The sequence below is a fragment of the Herpailurus yagouaroundi genome, unplaced genomic scaffold (assembly GCF_014898765.1).
Source record: "Herpailurus yagouaroundi ecotype Mexico unplaced genomic scaffold, PumYag 205, whole genome shotgun sequence".
Lineage (NCBI taxonomy): Eukaryota > Metazoa > Chordata > Mammalia > Carnivora > Felidae > Herpailurus > Herpailurus yagouaroundi.
The window spans coordinates 6,170,148-6,196,688 of record NW_024412436.1 but is presented as its reverse complement, the minus strand read 5'-3'; the positions used below and the strand labels follow the sequence as shown (position 1 = coordinate 6,196,688).

The window sequence follows — 26,541 nt, the reverse complement described above, 5'->3', positions numbered from 1 at the left end:
TCCCAGCCCTGAGATGCTGGAACCCAGCCTGGTGCGGAGGAGGAGGAAGAGGAGGAGGAGGAGGAGGAGGAGGAGGAGGAGGAGAAGAAGAAGAAGAGGCAGCAGCAGCGGCATCCATATTGGTAAAGAAGAAATTAGATTGTCACGACTTGCAGAAGACATGATACTATACACAGAAATTTCTAAAGCCTCCATCAAAAAGTTACTAGAAGTAATAAACGAATTCGCTAAACTGACAGGATACAAAATCAATACCCAAAAATCAGTACGATTTCTATACACTAATAACGAAGCAGCAGAGAGAGAAATTAAGGAAACTATCTCATTTACAATTACACCAGAAATTACAATTACAATTACACCAGAAAGAATAAAATAACTAAAGAAGTGAACAGCTTGTACTCTGAAAAAATATAATACACTGATGAAAGAAACTGAAGATGACAAACAAATGGAAAGATATTCCATACAAATGGATTGGAAAAATTAATATTGTTAAAATTTCCATACTACTTACCCAAATCAATCTACAGATTTACTGCAATCCTTATCAAAATACTAGCAGCACTTTTCACAACACTAGAACAAATAATCCTAAAATTTATACGGAACCACAAATAAACCCCAAATAGCCAAAGAAATCCTGAGAAAGAAAAACAAAGCTGGAGGTATCACAATCCCAGATTTCAAGATATATTCCAAAGCTGTCGGTCAAAACAGAATGGTATTGGCACAAAAACAGATACATAAATCAATGGAACTGAATAGAGATCCCAGAAATAAACCCATGATTATATGGTCTATTAATCTATGATAAAAGAGGCAAGAATATACAACAGAGAAGAGAAAGTCGTTTCAATAAATGCTGCAAGAAAAACTGGACAGCTACACTTAAAAAAAATGAAACCATGGCCAACATGGTGGAGAAGTAGGGGGATCCCTATGTAAGTCATCTCTCAAACAAAGAAGTGCTGACACCAAAGGACTTTGAACCCCAAGAATCTGGGAGGAAAGGAAACTGAATCTACCAGGAAGAAAACTGGAAAACATGAGAAATGATAGCTCAAGGCTACTTCAAGGAACAAATCAAAGCACAACTTGTGGAGGGTCCAAAACATCACTGTGAGTAGAGAAATAAAATAACCAAAGTCACAACAACAGAGAGCAAGTAACACTCTCCAAAAAAGACCTCCTGAAGGGCCAGGCCCCGGACAGTGTATGACCCCCCCTTAAATAGAGCAGTGCGTGCAGGTGCAGAGCACATAACAAGATTTTAAAATTCCTAAGGGTCAGAAAACTAGCCAAAATGATGAAACGGAAGAATTCCCCTCAAAAGAAATTCTAGGAAGAGGTGACAGCTAAAGAATTACTCAAAACATATATAAGCAATATAACTGAACAAGACTTTAGAATAATAATCATAAAATTAATGCTGGACTTGAAAAAGGCATAGAAGACAGCAGAGAATCTATCACTGCAGAGGTCAAGAAATTTAAAAATAGTCATGATGAATTAAAAGATGCTATAAATGAGGTGCAAAATAAAATGCAGGCAGTCACAATGTGGATTGAAGAGGCAGAGGGGAGAAGAGGTGAATTAGAAGATAAAAATATGGAAAAAGAAAAGGTGAGAAAAAGAGAGATTAAAAAATCCAGGATCAAGAAGAGGGATTAGAGAACTAAGTGACTCAATCAAACGGAACAATATCAGTATCATAGGAGTTCCAGAAGAAGAGACAGAGAAAGGGGCTGAAGGTGCACTCGGACAAATCATAGCTGAGAACTTCCCCAATCTGGGGAAGAAAACAGACATTGAAATCCAAGAGGCACAAAGAACTCCCTTCAGATGTAACTTGAATTGATCTTCTGCATGACATATCATAGTGAAACTGGCAAAATACAAGGATAAAGAGAGAATTCTGAAAGCATCTGGGAATAAACGGGCTTTAACATAGAAAGGTAGACACACATAAGGGTAGTAACAGATCTATCTACTGATCCCTTAGGGGGATCCTAAGGGGGATTCTGTGAGTGAAATGTTGCAAGGACCACAAAGTACCAGAGACATCACTACAAGCATGAAACCTACAGAAAACATAATGACTCTACACCCATATCTTTCAATAATAACACTGAATGTAAATGGACTAAATGCTCCAATCAAATACATGGGGTATCAGAATGGATTAAAAAAACAAAAACCAGACCCATCCATTTGCTGTCTACAAGAGGCCCATTTTAAACCTTAGGGCACCTTCAGATTGAAATTGAGGGGATGGGGGCGCCTGGATGGCTCAGTCGGTTAAGCATCTGGCTTCAGCTCAGACCATGATCTCACAGTTCATGAGTTTGAGCCCCACATCAGGCTCTGTGCTGACAGCTTAGAGCCTGGAGCCTGCTTTGAATTCTGTGTCCCCCCCTCTCTCTCTGTTCCTCCCCCACTCATGCTCTGTCCCTCTCTCTCTCTTTCAAAAATAAATAAAAACATTTAAAAAAACTTTTTAAGAAATTGAGGGGATGGAGAACTATCTATCACAACACTGGAAGTCAAAAGAAAGCTGGAGTAGCCATACTTACATCAGACAAGCTAGACTTTAAACTAAAGACTGTAACAAGAGATGAAGAAGGGCATTATGTAATAATTACAGGGTCTATCCATCAGGAAGAGCTAACAATTATAAATTTCTATGAGCAGAATACATGAGCCCCCAAATATATAAAACAATTAATCACAAACATAGCAATCTTATTGATAAAAATGTGGTAATTGCAGGGGACTTTAATACTCCACTTACAACATTGGACAGATCATCAAGACACAGAATCAGTAAAGAAACAATGGCCCTGAATGATACATTGGACCAGATGGACTTGACAGATACATTTAGAACTCTACATCCCAAAGCAGCAGAATATACTTTCTTCTCAGTGCACATAGAACACTCTCCAAGATAGATCACATACTGGGTCACAAATCAGCCCTCAGTAAATATAAAAGAATTGAGATCATACCATGCACACTTTCAGATCATAATGCTATGAACCTTGAAATCAACCACAGAAAAAGTCTGGAAAACCCCCAAAAGCATGGAGGTTAAAGTACATCCTACTGAAGAATGAATGGGTCAACCAGACAATTAGAAAAGAAATTTAAAAATACATGGAAACAAATGAAAAATGAAAATACAACAATCCAAACCCTCTGGGATGCAGCAAAGGCAGTCTTAAGAGGAAATACATTGCAATTCAGGCCTATTTCAAGAAACGAGAAAAATCCCAAATACAAAATCTAACAGCCAGCACACCTAAAGGAACTAGAAGCAGAACAGCAAAGACACCCCAAACCCAGCATAAGAAGAGAAATAATAAAGATCAGAGCAGAAATAAACATACAGAATCAAAAAAAAAAAAAAAACCGGAAAAACTGATCAATGAAACCAAGACTTGGTTTCTTGAAAAAATTAAACAAAATTGATAAACCTCTAGCCAGGCTTCTCAAAATGGAAAGAGAGAAGACCCAAAATAGATAAAATCATAAATGAAAATGGATTTATTACAACCAATCCCTCAGAAATACAAGCAATTATCAGAAAATACTATGAAAAACTATATGCCAATATGAAAAACTATATGCCAACAAACAGGACAACCTGGAAGAAATGGACAAATTCCTAAACACACTCACACTCACACTACCAAAACTCTACCTGTAAGAAATAGAAATTTTGAACAGACCCATAACTACTGAAGAAACTGAATCAGTTATCAAAAATCTCCCAACAAATAAGAGTCGTGGACCAAATGGCTTTTCTGGGGAATTCTACGAGACATTTAAAGCAGAGTTAATACCTATCCTTCTCAAGCTGTTCCAAAGAATAGAAATGGAAGGAAACATGTGGAATCATTCTATAAAACCAGCATTACTTTGATTTCCAAACCAGACAGAGATCCAGCAAAAAAAGAGAACTACAGGCCAATATCCCTGATGAATATGGATGCAAAAATTCTCAACAATATACTAGCAAATCGAATTCAACAACATATCAAAAGTATTATTCACCATGATCAAGTGGGATTCATTCCTGGGCTGCAGAGCGAGTTCAATATTTGCAAATCAATCAATGTGATACATCACATTAATAAAAGATAAAAACCATATGGTCCTGTCAATAGATGCAGAAAAACATTTGCAAAATACAGCATCATTTCTTGATGAAATCCTCAAGAAAGTCAGGATAGAAGGAACATTCTTAATCACAGAAGCCATTTATGAAAAGTCCACAGCTAATATAATCTTCTATGGGGAGAAACTGAGAGCTTTCCCCCTGAGATCAGGAACACGACAGGGATGTCCACTCTCACCGCTGTTGTTTAACATCGTGTTGGAAGTCCTAACATCAGCAATCAGACAACAAAATGAAATAAAAGGCATCAAAATTGGCAAAGATACTTTCACTTTTCACAGACTACATGATACTCTACATGGAAAACCCAACAGACTCCACCAAAAGTCTACTAGAACTGATACATGAAATCAGCAAAGTCGCAGGGTACAAAATCAATGTACAGAAATCAGTTGCATTTTTATACACCAAATATGAAGCAACAGAAACAGAAATAAAGAAACTGATCCCATTCACAAATGCACCAAGAACCCTAAAATAAATACCTAGGAATAAACCTACCAAAGATGTAAAAGATCGGTATGCTGAAAACTATAGAAAGCTCATGAAAGAAATTGAAGATACAAAGAAATGGAAAAACATCCCATGCTCATAGCAATCTACATATTCAATGCAGGGGCGCCTGGGTGGCGCAGTCGGTTAAGCGTCCGACTTCAGCCAGGTCACGATCTTGCGGTCCGTGAGTTCGAGCCCCGCGTCGGGCTCTGGGCTGATGGCTCAGAGCCTGGAGCCTGTTTCCGATTCTGTGTCTCCCTCTCTCTCTGCCCCTCCCCCATTCATGCTCTGTCTCTCTCTGTCCCAAAAATAAATAAACGTTGAAAAAAAAATTAAAAAAAAAAAAACATATTCAATGCAATCTAAATAAAAATTGCACCCGCATTCTTCTCAAAGCTAGAACAATCCTAAAATTTGTATGGAACCATAAAATACTCCAAATAGCCTAAGTAATATTGAAGAAACTAAACCAAAATGGGAGGCATCACAATCTCAGACGTTAGCCTCTACTACAAAGCTGTAATCATCAAGACAGTATGGTATCGGCACAAAAATAGACACATAGACCAATGGCATAGAATAAAGACTCTAGAATTGGACCCACAAATGTATGGCTGACTAATCTTTGACAAAGCAGAAAAGAGTATCCAATGGAAAGAAGACAGTCTCTTTAACAAATGGTGCTGGGAGAACTGGACAGCAACATGCAGAAGAATGAAACCAGACCACCTTCTTACACCACACACAAAAATAAACTCAAAATGGATGAAAGACCTGAATGTGAGACAGGAAACCATCTAAACCCTAAAGGAGAAGGCAGGAAAAAAGCCTCTCCGACCTCAGTCACAGCAATTTCTTACTCAACACATCTCCAAAGGCAAGGGAATTAAAAGCAAAAATGAACTCTTGGGACCTCCTCAAGATAAAATGCTTCTGCACTGCAAAGGAAACAATCAACAAAACTAAAAGGCAACCATCAGAATGGGAAAAGATATTTCCAAATGACATATCAGATAAAGGGCTAGTATCCAACATCTATAAAGAACTCACCAAACTCCACACCCAAAAAAACAAATAATCCAGTGAAGAAATGGGCAGAAGACATGAATAGACACTTTTCCAAAGAAGACATCCAGATGGCCAACAGACACATGAAAAGATGCTCAATGTCACTCATTATCAGGGAAATACAAATCAAAACTACAATGACATATCACCTCATGGTGGTCAGAGTCACTAAAATGAACAAGGCTCTAGATGCTGGCGAGGATGTGGCGAAATGGGAACCCTCTTGCACTGCTGGTGAGAATGCAAACTGGTGCCGCCACTCTGGAAAACAGTGTGGAGGTTTCTCAAAAAAAATTAAAAATAGAATTACACTATGACCCCGCAATAGCAGTGCTAGGAACTAACCCAAGGGATACAGGAGTGCTGATGCATAGGGGCACATGTACCCCAATGTTTACAGCAGCACTCTCAACAATAGCCAAATTATGGAAAGAGCCTAAATGTCCATCAAGTGATGAGTGGATAAAGAAGATGTGGTTTATATATACAATGGAATACTACTTGGCAATGAGAAAGAATGAAATCTGGCCTTTTGCAGCAATGTGGATGGAACTGGAGGGAATTATGCTAAGTGAAATAAGCCAGGCAGAGAAAGACAGATACCACATGTTTGCACTATATGTGGATCTTAAGGAACTTAACAGAAGACCATGGGGGAGGGGAAGGGGAAAAACTAAAGTTACAGAGAGGGAGGGAGGCAAAGCATAACAGACTGAGAACAAACTAAGGGTAAATGGGGGGTAGGGGGAGGGGAAAGTGGGTGATGGGCAAGGGAGGAGGGCACTTGGGATGAGCACTGGGTGTTGTATGGAAACCAATTTGACAATAAATTATACTTAAAAAAATAAAAATAATAAAAATTAAAATTAAAAAAATGAATCCAGGCTACTTTCTAACATCATACACAAAAATAAACTTGAAATGGATTAAAGACCTAAATGTGAAATCTGAAGTCATAAAAATCCTCTGCCATCTGCCATAGCAACATTTTTCTAGGTATGTCTCCTAGGGTAAGGAAAACAAAAGCATAAATTATTGGGACTACAGGAAAAAAAAAACACAAAAAAATAAAAAAAAAACAAAACAACAAAACAAAACAAAAAAAAAAACTTTTGTACAGCAAAGGAAACCATCAACAAACTAAAAAGACAACTACAGAATGGGAGAAGATATTTGCAAACGCTCTATCCAATAATGGGTTAATATTCAAAATATATAAGGAACTTATACAAATTAACACACACACACACACACACACACACACACACACACACACACACACAAATCTGATTAAAAAATGAGAAGAGAGGGCATCTGGATGACTCAGTCAGTTAAGCGTCCAACCTTGATTTCTGCTCAGGTCATGATCTCATGGTTGTAAGATCAAGTCCCAACTCAGGCTCTGCACTGGGCGTGGATCCTACTTAAGATTCTCTCTCTTGGTTGCTCTTCCTCTCCCTCCCCACCCCCACTCATGTTCTTTCTCTTCCTCAAGAAAAAAACGAGAAGAGGACCCGAATAGACATTTTTCCAAAGAAGTCATACAGATGGCCAACAGACACATGAAACATGCTCAACATCACTCATAATCAAGGAAATGCAAATCAAAACCACAATGAGATATCAACTCACACCTGTTAGAATGGTTAAAATCAAAGTGACAAGAAATAACAAGTGTTGTCAAGGATGTAGAGAGAAAGGAATATTCTTACACTGTTAGTGGGAATCTAAATTGGTACAGACACTATAGAAAATAGTACGGAGGTTCCTCAAAAAATTAAAAATAGTAATACCATATGATCCAGTAATTCCACTATTGGGTATTTACTCAAGGAAAATGAAAACACTAATATGAAAAGATATATGCACATGTATATTTATTGCAGCATTATTTACAATAGCCAAGATATGGAAGCAACCTAAGTGCTCATTAATAAATGAGTTGATAGGAAAATGTGGTATTTCATACAATGAAATATTACACAGCCAAAAAAATGATGGCAACATTCCATCGTGACAACATGGATGAACCTAAAAGTATCATAACTAAGTGAAGTAAGTCAGACTGAGAAAGACAAATACCTTAAAATTCTACTCATAAGTAGAATCTAAAAAGAAAAAAATGAATAAACAAACAAAAAGCAGAATCAAACCTATAAATACAGAGAACTGATGGTTACCAGAAGAGGGGGAAGAGGTGGAATTGGGAAACATGGATGAAGGGAAAGAGAGATACAGCCTTCTAGTTTTTAGAGAGAGAGAGAGAGAGAGAGAGAGAATCCTAAGCAGGCTCCACACTCAGTACAGAGCCCAACACAGGTCTCAATCCCACAACACCGGGATCATGACCCAAGTTGAAATCAAGATTGGGACATTCAACTGATTGAGCCACCCAGGAGCCTCTAAAAGAAAAAAAACTTCATCTATTATGTTAAATCCATAAAAGTGAATCTAATAAATGGCAGCTTCTAAAATACCTCTAGCTGAAGTTTTTTACATATTTAAAGCAGTCCCAAATCAAAGGAATGAGACATACAGACCACAGCTGCTGCTCTTACTTTATTTAGAAATCAACATCGTTGTCTTTTCTTATTGGAAGGACTGTTAGTGGCTATCAGTTCAGCCTCTCCAGAGTTAGGAGCTCCCCAATAAATCTTCATCCAGTTTCTGAACAGTGAAATCACTCCTTTCAAGATCATCCATTCCAAGTCTGGACATTCAATAAGGGACAACCTCCTTTATGTTAAATCATACAACTGCTAGCAAATGTAGCTCCTCCATTCTGAACACATTCAATTTTCTTTGGATATATACCTGAAGTTTAAAATTTGTCCCTGAAGTCACTAGAGAGCCATTAAATAATTGTGAGAAGAGCATTAAACATTCCTCTGGAAAGAACGGATGAGTATCTTTAAAACTATGTTCTGAGATAGGGGTAACTGCGCGGCTCAGTCGGTTAAGTGTCTGACTCTTGATTTCAGTTCAGGTCATCATCTCACGATTCCTGGAATCGAACTCATCAGGCTCTGTGCTGGCAGAATGGAGCCTTGTTGGGATTCTCTCTCCCCATCCCACCCCCATAATAAATAAATAAAAATTTTTTTAAAAATGTTCCTAGATGAATTTTAACAAGATTTAGTTACTGATTGGATTTAATAAAGAGGAAGTGTTAGAAACTTGGCTACATTGCACATCTCCCAGATTTGGCTTAAGAAACTTGGCTGTGCCAGATGCTATTACCATCCACCAGGGCAGGCAATAAATAAGGGAGCAGGTTTGGTTTAGAAGAAAGAGAAGTTCAGTTTGGATCTACTCCCATACCCCTATGAAGATATTTTTAAGGCAATAGGAAATTTGCACCAGAATTCATTAGAGAACTGAACCAGAAATTTGAGTTTGGAGTCCTTGACATGCATTGAAAGGGTTCCTGAGGGTGGATGTTAAGGTGGAAGAAGACGACCAGATGAAGTTGAGGAAAGTTAGCCCAAAATGTAGTGGGCAAACCAAGAAAGAAGTATGTAATGGAAGCCATCGGATGGGTATTTTTCTGATTGGATAAAATATTATATAGTTGTTACAATGATGTCTTTGAAGCACTTTAAATATTAGAGGTTTTCACTATTGGTGAATGTAAGACACTACCTACTAAATTAAAATGTTAGTAATGTTTCTGGACTTTAGGATTATGACTCTGCAAAGAGAGCCATAGGTTCACAAAAACTAATCACAATGACAAAAAGAAAGCCACAATAACCACAATAATTTCAAAAGAATCTACAGAATGCATGTCATATTCTAGGATTATATTTCAATTATTTTGCTGTAAAAAAAAATAAAGCACATCCGACTACTGTGATAATATGATTTATAAGGAGAAATACATTAATCGGTTTTCACTCAGTTTCTATCACAGCGCTAAAACCCTCAGAATTTCCTAAGTGATAACAACAATCAAGGTATCTTGACATTCATAACAAACCCCTTTCAACCACAGCTGAATTTATGTTAATGAGGTGACTTTTGGAAAGTACCTAACGATGGCGGCAGGTTGCCAGGGAAAACAACCTGTAATTAGAGGGCTGGAACTTTTAGTCCCACTCTTAACCTCCAGAAGGGGAGAAGGGCTGAAGCTGAAGATTTAAGCAATTGACCCTATGCAATGAAGCTTCCTTAAAAACCAAAAGGACAGGGTTGGAAGCACTTCTAGGTTGATAAACACATGGAGATTTGGGGAAAGTGGCATGCTAAGAGAGCATGAGAGTTCCGCGCTCTTCCCCATTCCTTGCCCTATATATCTCTTTCATCTGACTATTCCTGAGTTATATCCTCTCATAATAAACTTTTGTAATAAAACTTATATCCTTTTGTGGTAATCTAGTAAGTAAAATGTATCTCTGTGCTTCGTGAGCTGCTCTAGCAAATTAATTGAACCCAAGGAGAGAGCTATTGGAACTTATGGCTGGTCAGTCAGAAGCCCAGGTGGCAACCCGGACTTTTGACTGGCATCTGAAAGAGGGGGAAGTCTGGTAGGACTGAACCCTTAACCTATGGTTACCTAACTCCAGGTAAATAATGTCAAAATTAAGTTGAATTATAAAACACCTAGCTGGTGTCATAAAGAATTGCTTAGTGCTGTAGGGAAAAAAAAAACACACACATCAGAGTTGGTATCAGAATCTTAACTGTAACTTAACTATAAACTTGGGTATACTAACTAATCTTTAGGTTTAAAAAATATTCATTTATAACATAAGGACACTGAGAACATTTCTTTATTCCAACAATAACTAGAAATAACACAAAAGGAAGATACCATCTCCATTAGCAATAAAACATATGAAGCATCCAGAAACTAGATCAACAAATAAAACACAAACCTTCTGTGGAGAAAAATCTAAAACTCTACTAAAACGACACAAATGATCTAAATAAATGAAGAGGTCTTTCATAGTCATGGATGACATTACAGAAGTGACAATAATCCTAAATTTAATCTGTAAATTTAATAAAATGTCAATCAAACTCCATCAGGACTTTTTAAGAAACTTCCTACTTATACGGAAGATAACATGTCCACCAACAGCTAGGTCAACTTTGGAAAAGGGGACACTTCCAGATAATTATACATATTGCAAAGCCACACGTTAAGAAGGGTATAGCACTGACTGAAGACAGAAAATCAAATATAAATGGAATAGATTGTCATAAACAAACTTACCTATATCTGGGAATCACATAAAGGTAGTGTAACAAAAAAAATCAATGAGTAAAAACTATTTAGGAGGTGATGCTGAAAAACTGGCTTGCCACGTGGAGAAGAATAAAACTGAATCCTTACATTACATCATGCTCTCAAGAGGATGTTGACAGATCAAAGGCTTAAGTGTAAAAGGTGAAATGATAAAGCTAATAGAAGACTATGGAGAAGAGAATGTAACCTAGGAGGAAGACAGAATTTCTTAAATGAGAAGAAAATAGCACCAAATATGGGTGAAAAGTAGAATTGATCATACCAAAATTTAAGTATTTCTGTTCCAGCATGGATGTAACAAATGTAAAGGAGGTAAGACATATTAAAAGAAGATATATAGAATATCTAAAACTGATTCTATATGTTAAGATTCCAATGATTACATATAACTGAATCCACTCCAAAGAGTTTAAGTAGTAAGAGACTTACTAGAGAAAATTTTTATTGTACAGAATTTTGGAAGGGCTGCAGAAAAAGATTCTAGAATCCTTTTAGACGTGCTAAGACACAACTTAGAACCAGGCCACCAAGAAGCGGCAGCCTCTTCTCTGATCTAAAGTCCTGGGCTCCAAGAGCACACTCCCACTCCCACTGTTACCTTTGCTGCCAGCCCCTGAACTGTGTTATACCGGCCACACCAGGAGCAGGGATACACCGTGCACCACCCTAGACCTCAGGAAACTAGCACCTGGACGCTACCCTTCTGCCAACACTGCCCCAGAAGAATCTAATAGTTCACCCAGCTGTGCTCGTAAAGTACAAACAACAGAAGTTCCTACTAGGCCTCATTTAGGTCTTCCAAATCCAGTGGAAATTCGTCAAACCTAAGCCACATCTGAAATGAAACCCACGAGGGACTCTGAGAAACATCGCGTTTACATTAGCCTCTAATAGAAGGAAAGAAAATCAGGAGGCTCAGTGACAATCCTCCACATCCTTCACTTTTTCAATAAAATAGTATCGAGCATATACAAAGATATGAAGAACCCTTGTGAATAAATAAGGAAAATCAGGAAATCTATACAAAAGGATAAAAGGATACGAACAGGCAATTCATAGAAGGGTTTACCCAAATGGCTAAAAATGAACAAAAGTGTTCTCAAAGGCATTAGCCACCAGATAAATATAAAATAAAAGTTAAAGCAAGACACTGTTTGGTCTTATAAACAAGACCAAGATTGGATTGGTAAAATTCAAAAATTAGATAAATGCTAATTTACTGCATTAATGAAGTAAAAACTGGGGAAAGCATCCTGGAAAAGAATCTGGTAGTACACAGACAAATTAAGTAAATATTTTATAACCCAACAACTTCACTCTTGAATAAATACCCCAGAGAAATTCTCACACAAGGCCCCATACTGGAAGAGTCAGCAGTGCTGTCTGTGGTGGCAAAGAACAGGACTCCAGATGTTCATCGCTGTGCAAATGCTTAAACAAAATATGAAAAATGTCCAGAGCAACCGCACTGCACAACCCTAGGGAACATGAGTGACGTACAATAAAAAGTGAACAGTGCCACCTGGTGCATGCAGCCTGGCAGAACCCTCACTTTTTGGAATATGCAGTAAGAAGCAATGAACCTGATAGACATTCACCCAGAAAAAAATTGTAATTTTTTTTCCAAAGGAATGCTGGGTTCTTTTTAAAGCAACAGAAAGAAGTCCAACTCAGAGTGTTTGTATAAACTAAAATTAAACATATAAATATTACATACTTGACAAAAACAGGTATAATTTCAAGACTATATCAATCAAACATGTAAAAGCAGTTCCCTATGACTATTGGGAGGGCAGACTAGGAAATGAACCTACAGTTATTCCCTGCTTTTTAAAAAGTCACATAATGCCAATTTGCTTATGCAAAAGATCTATGTTATCCCTCGTTTTCACGAACCAAAAGAAATCTAAAGAGGGCTTTTTCATTTTTTTTAAAAAAGGCAAAAAGCGAAAATAGCGTTCAGTACTTTTTTCTACCCTGACTTGACTGAAGCAGCGCCCACCCCCAAGCAGCGAGTGGTGCCACCCAGCGCTTTCCCCGGGAACTACACTCCGCAAGTCAGCATCATGCCACCAGAGCTTTGAACTGTGAACTGTGTCTGTGACCATCTATACTTTGTCTTGATTTATTTTGTGCATCTGTTCGTAAGATGTGTCCTAAGGTGTCAGAAAAAGCCTAAGAGAGGTTATGTTTTTTAAGTCTCAGAACCATCAACATTTTCCCCACATAAACTAATGGTAATTGTTTCTTTGCTTTATACCATTTCGGCTTACAAAAGTTTTCATAGGAATGCCGTATTTTTGGATAATGAAGGAAACCTATACAGGGAATAACTACAAGGAAAAAATGAAGAGTCTTGCATGGAGTAATGATGGGGGTGTCATGCACTGAGGGATATGAGTAAATGAACTTTCTTTCCTGAGGATCAGGAATAGAGTGGCAATAATACTTAAAACTACTAGAGAGAACAGGAGATATCTGAAGAACTACAGAGACGGAATAACAAGGATGGGATAAAACTGCAGAGCATTAAATATTATTATGTATTTATTAATATATAAATACAGTGAAGATTTTAAACTTTGGCCTCAGGGCAATAGAGAATCACTGAAATGTTTTTAAACTGCACTGGCCACCTGATCTTCATACTGTTAATAGTTTACTCTCTAATCCCTGATATCTAAATGGGATGTGTCTGATGCTCAGGAGAGAGACAGGAGCTAAAGTTACCAATCTTTCGTTGGTAATAAAACCAAGTAACTTTAGTTGGTAATAAAACCAAGAGGGTACATACAGAAGGAAATTGATGGTTCAACCTTAGGGGTTAGCCTAAAGCTACCTAAATCTGCATGCTCGAATTTTATTATCCCAAGGCAGATGGTAGCGAAAATAATCTTTGAATTTAGAGTCAAATGAGGCTCCTTAGAGAAAAAATCCAAATCAAAGATAAAAGACTTCTAGATGACTTTTTCACTTATATAACATGTCATCCCAGACAAATGTCTCTCCACAGAAATCACTGAAGTTCTTATTCAACCTTTTATGCCCACCCACAATATGCTAGATCTAACAGAGTCAATATACGTTTGGATTTTTCTAAGATCGGAAGTGACAGATCAAACCCTATATCCTAAAATAAACTGCCAGGATACTCTCCAAACATTTTACACCCTCAGAACCATTTAACCAAAATAGCACTGCAGAGACATAAGATGTAATCATCCTGAAGAACATCTTGGATAGCTGCAAAATGTAACACCTCCCATAAAGAATCTGCGTACCTTATGTCTCCAAAGGGGAAGTATTAGTCTATAGATTTAAAAGGGGGTGGGTTGAGGAAGAGAGGCCAACGATGTAAAAGTATCTAGGTTAAAAAATGAGTTGCAAGAGATTATCTCTATTGTTATCCCATTGTTTTCATTACTCTTTTAAAAGATAAGGCTTGGGGCGCCTGGGTGGCGCAGTCGTTAAGCGTCCGACTTCAGCCAGGTCACGATCTCGCGGTCTGTGAGTTCGAGCCCCGCGTCGGGCTCTGGGCTGATGGCTCAGAGCCTGGAGCCTGTTTCCGATTCTGTGTGTCCCTCTCTCTCTGCCCTTCCCCCGTTCATGCTCTGTCTCTCTCTGTCCCAAAAATAAATAAAAACGTTGAAAAAAAAAAATTAAAAGATAAGGCTTGGGGGCTCCTGGGTGGCTTAGTCAGTTAAGCGTCTGACTCTTGACTTCAGCTCAGGTCATGAGCTCATGGTTTGTGAGATCAAGCCCCACTTTGGGTTCTGCTCTGACAGCCCAGATCCTGCTTGGAATTCCCTCTCCTTGTGTGCCCCTCCCCCGCTTGAGTGCACAAGTTCTCTCTCAAAATAAAGAAGTTAGCATTTAAAAAAAAAATAAAATATAAGACTTGTATGTTAACAATGAGGAGACTCATTGTTTACGTAACTTTCTCCAGAGTGTTCAAATGAATTCATTTGTGACCCTGAAACAGTTCTATTGTGGTCCATTTGCTTTTTAATGGGCTTAAACAAGCTGCACTTCTTTAAGGACAATAAAACAAAACAAAAGTAAAAATCCTAGGAGTTCTCAAAAGCTTTTGGCCTCTTTGTCTCTAAGAAAGTCTTATGTCAATGACAACTTCTAAATGGAATACCATAGATTCACAACAATTTTGAGTAAGCATACAGCACAGGGAAAATTGAAAACATACACAAACCAATATAGTTGAACCTTGAGCAACATGGGTTTGAACTGCCTGGGTCCACTTACACAAGGATTTGTTTTCCAATAAATACAATACACTACTGTAAATTTATTTTATCTTCCTTATTGTCTTAATAACATTTTCTTTTTCCTAGGTTACCATATTGGAAGAATACAGTAAATAATACATATATAAAATATGTTTTAATAGACTTTTTATTATTGTTAAGTCTTATGGCAAACAGTAAGCTATTAATATTTAGGTTTTTAGGGGTGTCAAAAGTTTTACGTGGATTTTCGACCGTATGAACGGTGTTGGTGCCCCTAATCCCTGTGGTTTAAGGGTCAACTGTATGTTAAAGTACAATGAAGTAAGAAAATAGTACGACTTTTATTGAGCAATTTAAACTAAAAAAAAAAAAAAAAAAGTGCAAAGCCAACAATCCACCCAAGAATAGGAGATGACTTATATTGGAGCTAATAAATCTAAAAAGAACTTGCTCAATATATTTGGTGTTAATATTAGAAAGACTCCAGATACTCTAAATCCTTGTGTCATACATTGTGTCATACACAGCTGTTTCATAAAACAGGTCAACCACACACTACACACAGTCACTACCTTAGTGTTCAAAAACACAAGGTCCTAAATTCAAGGTAGTGACAGCCCAACCAATCTGAATCTCCTCTAGTATCAACCAAAATTGGCCCAAACGAGCAAAATCAGAACATCACTGCTCTCACCACCACTTATTACCGATACCCAAAGTATCTTTATCCCACTGTATAAATGGATCCTCCAGTACAAGGAGTTTCTTCAGCTCTAACAGTAAAGAAAAATTAAACATGCAGAGGTTCGTTGTTAGGAGAAAAGGTAACTGCCAGAAACATCCCTTCTATAGAATATAAGGTTGGATGAGACCTGGACAAAGCAGCTTCCCAGCAAGACTGCATTCATTTTTATACCTAGGAAACCAGGGTACCAAGTGATAAGAAATTATTGCCTCGGGTCTCCCACGAATTCAGTGGGATACTTTAAAAGGGAGACAGACTGAAAGATTCTCAGCCATAGATGTGCCATAGCAGTGCTACAAACTCACTGATAAACATCAGTCTTTCCCCTCCTGCGTATGCAAAGCCAACAATTTAAATGACGCGATTAATTTCCATAGATGTCCACTATATTCCTGAGTACAACAAAGAACCCTTCTGCTAGAAGTACAACAACAACAACCCCCCCCCCCCCCGGGTAGTATTTAAGCATCACTTTAAAACACCATACAGGCATAATTTTTTTAAAGAAATAATTCCATTCCCCATGAAAATAAAAAGGCTATCTTCAGCCCATCGTGGTTTTGATATAACAGATAAGACAGCTTCAAGTGCGTCCAGGATACGTGGAAACTGACTAGATCACAGAAGACTGGGAGCTATTTTCCTATCCAGTCAATGCCTCCCAGGACATCCTTGGAAAGGAGGAAGACATACATGTTTCTCTTTCTCTCATCTATAGAGGAGCAGATGTCAAAGAGTAATAATTCTTCAGCATGGTTAGAGTCCTCTTACAGCATCCAATTACTATCATTATTTGTTCATAGAATGTTAATGTGTGATAATTTACTAAATAGCATTTCAAATTGATTACAAGTCATATTTGTCCTGTATTTATATTTTTAATATAAAAACAGCCTTGGAAAGTTTTCAGCCACTAAAATTACAGCCAATAACTATAAAGTCATAGACAGTACTTGCTTGTTTCTCTCTAATGGGTCCCTTCATGCTAAATTTCATTAACATCAGGTTATTACTTATAATGAAAACAGGAATAAACAGAGTAATAAAATTTTCTCTATTTCCTTTACCTCTTCTTTCATTACCAATAAAATTCATAATTAGAAGCTCTGAGTTGCTATACAATCTTTGTTATTTTTTTTTTAATGTTTATTTATTTTTGAGACAGAGAGAGACAGAGCATGAACAGGGGAGGGGCAGAGAGAGGAAGACACAGAATCTGAAGCAGGCTCCAGGCTCTGAGCTGTCAGCACAGAGCCCGACGCGGGGCTCGAACCCACGGACCGCGAGATCGTGACCTGAGCTGAAGTCGGACGCTTAACCGACTGAGCCACCCAGGCGCCCCAATCTTTACTATTTTAAAATCAACCAACAAATATAGGAAGAGATGTTCTCTCAACACAAGTTCTATCAAAGTATCATCCTACTTTCATTAGATTCAATCACATCTCAGTGAAAATAACTAATTTTGACTAATCAAAAATTTTAGTAATTTTCCAGCTTGAATTCAATGGGAAGTTACCAATAGGAAGCCTAGCTACCCAACCTGCCTGTTTAAAAAAAAAAAAATGGCAAACAATTATTCCTAAAGAGCTCAGTATGCTCATCGTCCATCATATTCACTGGCACACAGCAGGCACAGAATAGATATTGGTGGATGCGTTGATAGAAGATTAGATAACGGACAGAATCAGGTGAGTAGGGAAGGAGGAAAGAAAAGAGGAAACAGGTGAGAAAAAAGACCAGATGAATCCCTAAATCCAAGAAGTGTACAGAATATGACGCAGACAATAATACGTGCAATGACATTGAAATAAATGGCGGCCCGTTAGGTGAAACCAGTAAACATACGAAAAATGGAAATGGGAATTTAATCAGCCCTTTCAGATGCTAAATCAAGAGTGACAATAGTATGTTCCAAGAGGGTAAAAACTTCAAGACAAAGGCACAAAGTCAGGAAAATAAAATGCATGTTCATAGAACAGTAACCAGACTAACTTGTCTAAAGTTGAGAGCTTATGAAGGAAGTTGTGGGAGGTTAGGCTGCAAAGGCAGGTGCCGTACCCAGAGGCTGTGCACAACATAAATACTGAGGGTGCCTGCCTGCTGCCTCCTCTTCCCCACTCCTTTAAAAATTAGCACCTGGGGGCGCCTGGGTGGCGCAGTCGGTTAAGCGTCCGACCTCAGCCAGGTCACGATCTCGCGGTCCGTGAGTTCGAGCCCCATGTCAGGCTCTGGGCTGACGGCTCAGAGCCTGGAGCCTGTTTCCGATTCTGTGTCTCCCTCTCTCTCTGCCCCTCCCCCATTCATGCTCTGTCTCTCTCTGTCCCAAAAATAAATAAACGTTGAAAAAAAAAAATTTAAAAATTAGCACCTGCAAGGGCGCCTGGGTGGCTCAGTCGGTTAAGCGGCTGACTTCGGCTCCGGTCATGATCTCACGGTCCGTGAGTTCGAGCCCCGCGTCGGGCTCTGTGCTGACAGCTCAGAGCCTGGAGTATGTTTCAGATTCTGTGTCTCCCTCTCTCTGACCCTCCCCTGTTCATGCTCTGTCTCTCCCTGTCTCAAAAATAAATAAAAAACGTTAAAAAAAATTAAAAAAAAAATTAGCACCTGCACCCAATCACACAGCCACAACCCCCATCATATACTTTCCTTATCCAAACCCTGAAGGAAACCAAAATTTATGATAAAGTGACAAAAAAGCTTACAATCATAGAAAATGCTAAAAGAAAAAAAAAACATGATGAACAAACAATTGGGAAAAAACTAGGGACTAGGTATATTAATTATCAACTAGCACCTGATTATATCCTACCAAGCTTCTGTATACAATCTCAGAGTTGTTTTGTTTTGTTTTGCTTTAACCAACTTGGTTTTGGATCACTTTGAGCAATGAAGTTTATTAAGGCGATGAACCAGGATAGGAACTCAAACAGCACCTACTCAAACAAGTATGCCTCCTACATGCTAGGCAGATTTGTAGTGGCTTTATACATACTATTTCACTTAATCTTAACATTATTAATTTGAAACTACTCCTCCAGCTTCATATATGTGAGGAAAAATTACTTGAGAGTCACTTTAAAAAGCTAGGATACAAATGTATCTGCTTAACTATCACATGACTGTGTATGTTCAGCACATTGTAATAGAATCAGAAGGAAATACGGCTCTAAAAGCACTTGTTCAATTTCAAATACACATGGTTTATATCTAAATACCTAAATGCACTTAAAACTAGGCCAGTCCTCAACTCATAAAGTCATCATTAAAGCCCATCACTGGGGTACTTGACTTCAACCCAAACCACAGTCTTAAAGAAATCATAAGAAATGATTTTTCCAACCAAACTAATCTAGTCTCAGCTTTTGTTACCATGATCTATTCTGATATATGGAACCCAGTAATTCAAGAAATAGGGGGAAGGACAACATTCATATAACCCCCTTTCCTGTTAGAGTAAGAAAGATGCACTTTCTATATACCTCTGGGATGATTTCTGACTTTCCTTCACATATTGGGACATGAAGGATATATTTACTCTGTCAGATGCTAATACGAGAAATAAGACTGCAACTGGCCTTCACAAATCAAAGTTTAATCATTTTAACCAGCTATATAAGAAAACCTTGTACTCCTAGAGTGGGTCCTTCTCTACAGATGTAAAAATCAAGATAACCTTTAGAAAAGCCAAAATGAGAGTCACACAATCCAAATGCTAATGCCCAAGCCAATTATCAATTAGTTAGCAACTCAAAAGCTCACTGATACACCTGATTTTACACCTAGGCATGTTAACAAAAGATTTGCTTACCTAAGTACATATCTTAGAGGAGGGATTTACTAGCTTAATGACCTTAGGCAAGTTACTTCACAGGTCTGAACCTTGCTTAGCTCATTGGGAAAATGGGGGTAAACAGCTATACTTTAAAACTGTTGTAAGGATTATAGACACTTATGTAATGCACCACACAGTATCTGGCATCTAGTAGAAGTGCAATAAATATAACTTTACATGATAATTACAGGCTTTGCCAGCCAATAACAAATTGATCAGAAAGACCAAATTAGAAGTACGAGGGGTTGGTGGAGAGAAGACAAAGACAGCTCTATGAATAAATAGCTGAGAGGAAGGAAAGAGTCAAGAAACAAAGATGCAAAAACTCAGGACTAGAGCCAGCCTGCACACTGCAATAGCTGTGGAGGGCATCCCCAGTGTTTTCACAGCACGTAACAATGGCCTGCCTTCACTAAGCCATTTAAAACAGATTAAACTTTGATTCCATGTGTTTATAAAAAAGACAGATAAGCACATAATTGACTTTGGAAAGCTTCCTATCAAAAGTGATTTAGCATCACAAATTTAACATTTTACATGTCTAAACTTTAATTAACTGCAAAAATCTATGAACAAGCTTCTGCTAGACTTAATGTACAAAAGAACCTCTCAAATTTCAGAAGCCATTTTTTTCTCCTCAGCACTGAAAAAAACTGTATTTCAAACAAATTAACTGGAAATATTTCAGTGCAATGGCCTAAAACATCATCAGCTTTGAACAGCTAACACAAGATAAAGTTTTTGTCTCCATCATCACTAAAAATGTTTTTATATCTACCAAACAAACACAAACATGTGCCATGAAGATCTCTTTCCACTTGAATTTTCTCCCTACATTTGGAAGGCAGTAAAAAAGCAAAAACATCTGTTCCTTTCTGCAGAGCTGACAACCCTCATTCTATGGTTTAAAAATAAATGGTGTTTATGGAAGTTTATAGATAAATGATCACCTGCTTCAAAGGCAGCGGGCAATTAATGGATCCAAAGACATGCATGCAAAATTAAGGCCAAAAAAAGAAAACAAAACAGATTCCCTAAGGAGAATACTACTGTGCCCTAGGCCTCTGATAATATCCAAGACACCCATAAAATTGTAGACGATGGTAAAGAACCAAATGCGATGCCAGATGACAAGAAAACAGACAGCAACTGAGAAACAGGGGCCTGTGTCAATCTGGATTCACTCCACCACAAGAACAGTTTCCCTGAGAGCTGTCTAGAGAAAATCTGGATCAGTCTAACCAAGAATCACTGTTCTTCCAGCCCAAGGAAGGCCAGATGTTCAACAATTAAAGGGATGGACCTTATTAGAAACAGGAACTGAAAAATCTTATAAAGTCTGTATTTTTTATAAACAGCTTTTACTCCATATTGCCTTACAGTGTCAAATATCCAAAAATAAGTAATAAGCAAGGACATTCAGACTTAAATCAGTAGACTCAGCTTCTATTTCTGGCTCTGCCTCTGAATGAATCACAGTGTGACCTTGAGAAAATTATTTCATCTCTTTACCTACCTGCATTTCCCCACCAGCTACAAGATTAGGTTCAACCCACAAATTTTTCTTTTTTTGAGAAGAAAGTGAGTGGGTGAGATAAATATATGGAAACTGCTACACAAAGATCTACTGATCACAGACCAGCTATATACCCAACCATCAAAGACAAAATCAGTAATGTCCATATTAAAACAACTCACTCTGCAATTTCACCCTTGTACAGTAAAAAATTCTCCCTGGAGAAGGAAATAGAACACAGGTACTCACTGAACAGGACTCCTTGAATTGTCCAAAATTTCAAATTTGGAAATACTTAGCAAAATAAAGTGCAATGCAAGGAACAAGGATGAACCATGTTTTTCTCTTAAGGGCCTACGATCTTCAGGACTCTGATCAATCCTCCTAGGAATGAATTCCTCTTCCCTAACCCTGCCAAGGAGATCAGTCCCTGTACCCTTGATGCTCCCAGAACACTATACTGCATGTTTCCATGTGCTCCTGCGTACTCAGGGAGCCCTGGAGAAACAAAACCCTGATTTAATGACCTTTTGCTGATACAACGTGGCTGCCCAGAATATACATATATATACGTATATATGTATATATGTGTATATATACATATATATATGTTAAATTAAAGTGAATATATATATATATATATATATATCCAAAGTCTAATGCTATTAGAATGAGCAACCATTAATATTAATAGATGATAATCTGAATCGTGGTGACATTTTCATTTAAAAATATATATTTATAAATGAATGATTACCTAGATAAAGATGAAACACAGGATTTCTCACCAAAATTAAATTCAAAAAATTAACTCAAGAATTTTCCTATCTTCTTCCCTCAAAAATGATCTTTCAAGGCCTTTTTTTTTTTTATTCATATTTTTTACAACTTATCTAAAGGGTATTAGACTATAAGCATCCCTTTCATTTAACCTACACAATAAAGGGAAGGGAGAAGAAGTTAAAAAAAAATAAAAAGAAAGAGAGCAAGCAATAAATAAATGAACAAAGTGAATAAAGACTAGTCTTAGTATAAGAATCTATATTGGGGCGCCTGGGTGGCGCAGTCGGTTGAGCGTCCGACTTCAGCCAGGTCACGATCTCGCGGTCCGTGAGTTCGAGCCCCGCGTCGGGCTCTGGGCTGACGGCTCAGAGCCTGGAGCCTGTTTCCGATTCTGTGTCTCCCTCTCTCTCTGCCCCTCCCCCGTTCATGCTCTGTCTCTCTCTGTCCCAAAAATAAATAAACGTTGGAAAAAAAAAATTAAAAAAAAAAAAGAATCTATAAATGTAAAACAAAAGGTGAAACATACGTAAAATACAGGTGAAAATAAAAATGTGGTAAATACAAGTTGGCATTTAGCCAACTAAGTAGCTATGCCCATTGAGAAATGTCACTTAAGAAATGTGTTTTTTAAGGTTTATTTATTTTGAGAGACAGAAAGAGCAAGGAAGGGACAGAGAGAGAGGAAGAGAGAGAATGCCAAGCAGACTTCATGTTGCCAGAGCAGAGTCCTACGTGGGGCTCAAACCCACCAAATGTGAGATCGTGAGCTGAGCTGAAACCAAGAGCTAGATACTTAACTGACTGACCCACCCAGGAGCCCCAAGAAATGTTTTATAGATAACCTATTAATTACAGTAACAGAATTGAAGACTTAAGCTTTTCAAATTACATTTGAAATTTTTACCATGCAAATATTTATCATAACCTACCAGTAATTGCATAAATTGTCATTCTTTCCTATTCCATAAATTCTTGCACTTATTATTTCCTTTAATAATTAAGAGTAGAAGGAAGAGGGCACCTGGGTGGCTCAGTCCGTTAAGCGTTGGACTTTTTGATTTTGGCTCAGGTCATGATCTCACGGTTCATGAGTGTGAGCCCTGCATCGGGCTCTGTGCTGACACTGCAGAACCTGCTTGGGATTCTCTCTCTCTCTCTCTCTCTCTCTCTCTCTCTCTCTCTCTCTGTGTGTGTGTGTGTGTGTTCCTCCCCCACTTGTTCTCTCTCTCAAAATAAACTTTAAACATTAAAAAAAAAAAAAAGAGTAGAAGGAAGAGAACATGAAACAATGAGTAGCTAAGGTAAGGCCTTGGGACCTACACACCTATAAGAAAGGATAAACTAATTACCACAGTAAATGGACCCTTTAGCTGGGCTTTTATGGTGCCCACCAGTTGGATTACACGTCCTTGTGGTCTTCTCACCTTCAGCGACTCCAAGCTATACCTGTTTTGATTGGACATAAAACCAAATGAAAATTATCCCTAATATTCTATTTCATTACTTATTAACTTTCTAAGAGTGGTTGCATCAGCAAACTGGAGTACATCCCCTTAACTTCACTGAGTCGTCAACCCAGATTGCTGACAGAAACTACATATTACATATATAAGCATACGCATATATATTAGAGCAGTCACAGATCGCCTCTGGATAGTACTGGAATAAATTATTTGTTTCTCCCACGCTGACCCTTGTCAAAAAAAATCATTCACAATTTTCTTATTTTTAATGATGTGAGGATGAGGAAGGAAAGACAATGATGGCTCAGTTAGCTGTGAAAAAAAAAAAAAAAAAAGAGTTGATCTGCCTGGCGGGACCCTGGACACAGAGAATAGCACGTTTTGGACAAATGGTTGGAGCAGCCCCTCCTTGCGATGACTTAGGAGACATAACCAAGTTGTTCCCTTTAAGACCTTGTTTAAAAAAAAAAAAAAAGAACGATAAAAACCCAGCAATTTTACTAAACGTGAAGGCAGGACGTAAAAGGATTCCCTGAGTCGGGACTTGCCAGAAGGAAGTCTAGGCTTCGCGAAGGGAGGAGAGCAAGTGACCGGGGAAGGCCCTGATTGGCAGGTGACCCAGCAGCAGGGCGCGCTCACCTGTGAACACGTTCTGGAAGCCACCCGCAGCCGCCGGCGCCCCAGACACCTTGGCTGCCAGTACGGGGGGCACCCCACCGCCCCCCTCTGAGGCAGCCTCGCGTGCCGGTAGGTGCGCAGAGCCCCCGGCCGGGGGCGCGCGGCTGCCTAGCTCCTCCGTCCAGTCCGCTGAGCGGCTGAGGCCGCAGGTGAGGCCGCCGTCGGCCCGGTGCTTCTTGGGCGGAGCCGCGGCGGAGACGAGGGCAGCCCTGGGCCCCCGGCTCAGGGAAGACTCCAGCCGCCTCTTAATCCTGGGGCTCTGGCTGGGAGACTGAGACGGAGAGTGATTGGGCGAGCTGAGTTGCCGGGTGGTGGTCTTGATGTAGCAGGGAGCGATGAGCGGGTAGGGCTTGAAGCAGCGTGGACTGGGCGCAGGGCTGCCTGGCAGGGAGGCGGCTGCCAGGGCGCCGGGCCTGCCGGGCTCCCCCTCGGGCTCTGCCCCCGGCCTCGGGGGGTCCTCTCCCGCCTCCAGGCCCCACGCCTCCCCTGGAGAGTCTCGGGGGGCATCCTCAAAAGTGTCTTCCTCGCCTTCCTCATCAGTGTCCGCAACCCCTGGGCCGGGGCTTCTGGCCGAGCCCTCCTCCGCTGGTGAGGACTCGGGGAACCGGAAGGCCGGGGAGGAGGGCGAGTCTGCATCGGCAGGCTGGCCCACCGGCAGGCCAGGCACAGCTAAGGCTCCGGGGGGTGGAGGCTGCTCGGGCACCCGGGGCTCGGTGACCAGGCTCCGAGGCAGGTCAGACAGCGTAGACCGAGCCTGCTCCGTGTCGGGACTGCAAGGGGCCTCCCCGGCTGCGCTGCTCGTGCCCAGCAGGTACTGGTCCAGGCCCAAGAAGGCCCCGGGCTGGGGGGAGGCGGCTGTGGGGGCTGCTGCAGGCTTCTCAGGGCCCTGGAGCAGCAGCAGCTGCTGCTGCTGCTGCTGCTGCTGGCGAATCGCCTGCTGGATGTCTGAGAGCAAATCCTCTTGCTCCGTGGCCGAGTGAAAGCTATAGATGTCCGTGTCCGAGCCGGAACTGGTTCTTTGTCCATCCTGCACCCCTGCAGCAGCTTCCAAATCCCCCAAGACCACCCTGCCCCCAACCCCAACATCGGTGGGTCCAGAGCCACTTGGACGGGTTACCTCGAAAGGGTCAGCACACTCGGTATCCGACAGGCCCGTCTCGTCTGCAGAGAGGCTGAGATCTGGGGTCTTGGTGACCAGGGAGTGCGCGCTGTCCAGCTCCCCGATCTGCAAGGCCTGGGAGTCCAGCACATCCTCGCGGGAGCCGCTGGTGCCTTTCCCCTTGGACAGGTTCTTCCTGATCCGCAGGTTGGAAAACACTGAGGCTCTGGATTCCGACTTGCTCTTCTTCTTGCCTGGCTCTCCCCCGCCGCCACCTCCTCCCCCCTTGCCGTGCTTGCCCAGCGCCTTCTTGCCCCCGCTCCCCTTCTTTGTGGCTTCCACATCTCTGGGCCCGACAGCATCCTCGGCGCTGCTTCCGCCTTCGTGCAAGGCATCACCTGCGCTCCTCTTCAGCTTTCCATCCTGGTTCCCCATGTTGCGATCCCGCTGCTGAGCCGAGGCGCCTCCGGCATTCAGGCCATGCCGGCCCTCCTTGGCCCCCAGCCCGCACAGGGGGAGGCTCCCGGGACAGTCAGGCGGCCAGGCGAGCCGCTGGGAGAGGAGGCCAAATCGCGCGGGGCTGGCCCTGTTAGCATCTGCCTCCTCTTCGCACAATGCGCGCTTGCTCCCGCGGCGGCCGTGGCTGCGGCTGCAGCCGAGAGCGAGCGGGCGGCAGCCCAGAACATGCTCAGTGCTGCGCTCTGAGTCCGCCAATGGCTGCGCAGAACGCAGCCGGGGCCTGGCCCCCCAATGGCCGCCGCCCCCCCCTCCGCCCTCGCTCGGCTTCTCCCCGAAGCCGGGCGCGAAAACTGTTTGCTCAATCTCGGAGACTTTCATCTCCGCTGTGCGAATCGAATGCATTGTCCCCGTGGAAAGAGCTCGTCAGCTGGAAGATGCACATGGAACGTCAAAGCTCCGGGACCTGCCATGAAAAAAAAAAAAAGTTAAAAAGAATTTTAAACGGTGAAAAAACCGAAGCCAAATTCTATAATATCGAGGCCACATACACTACCCACTCCCCCCTTCAAGTGCCTGAAGAAGCATGGCTCTTCAATAAATATTTGTGGAGCGAATGGACTGTTCTTTAATAACTGATAGTCTTGAACACTGTTAATGTGCTTGAGCATATGGTTTAGGAATGGTTGCTACATATAGTGCTGCTTTTATGTTTGATGCAGACC

At 40.4% G+C, this 26,541-nt stretch overlaps 1 protein-coding gene across 1 annotated transcript in view; it reads right to left on the bottom strand.

Annotated features, from left to right (window-relative positions):
- The window catches only part of FMN2 (formin 2), a 396,703-nt gene extending 370,643 nt beyond the window's left edge, over positions 1–26,060 (bottom strand). The window contains 1 exon segment of the mRNA XM_040451785.1: positions 24,223–26,060. Coding sequence (XP_040307719.1) covers positions 24,223–25,795 — 1,573 coding nt within the window. The 5' untranslated portion in view covers positions 25,796–26,060.
- Positions 26,061–26,541: the final 481 nt, after the last annotated feature.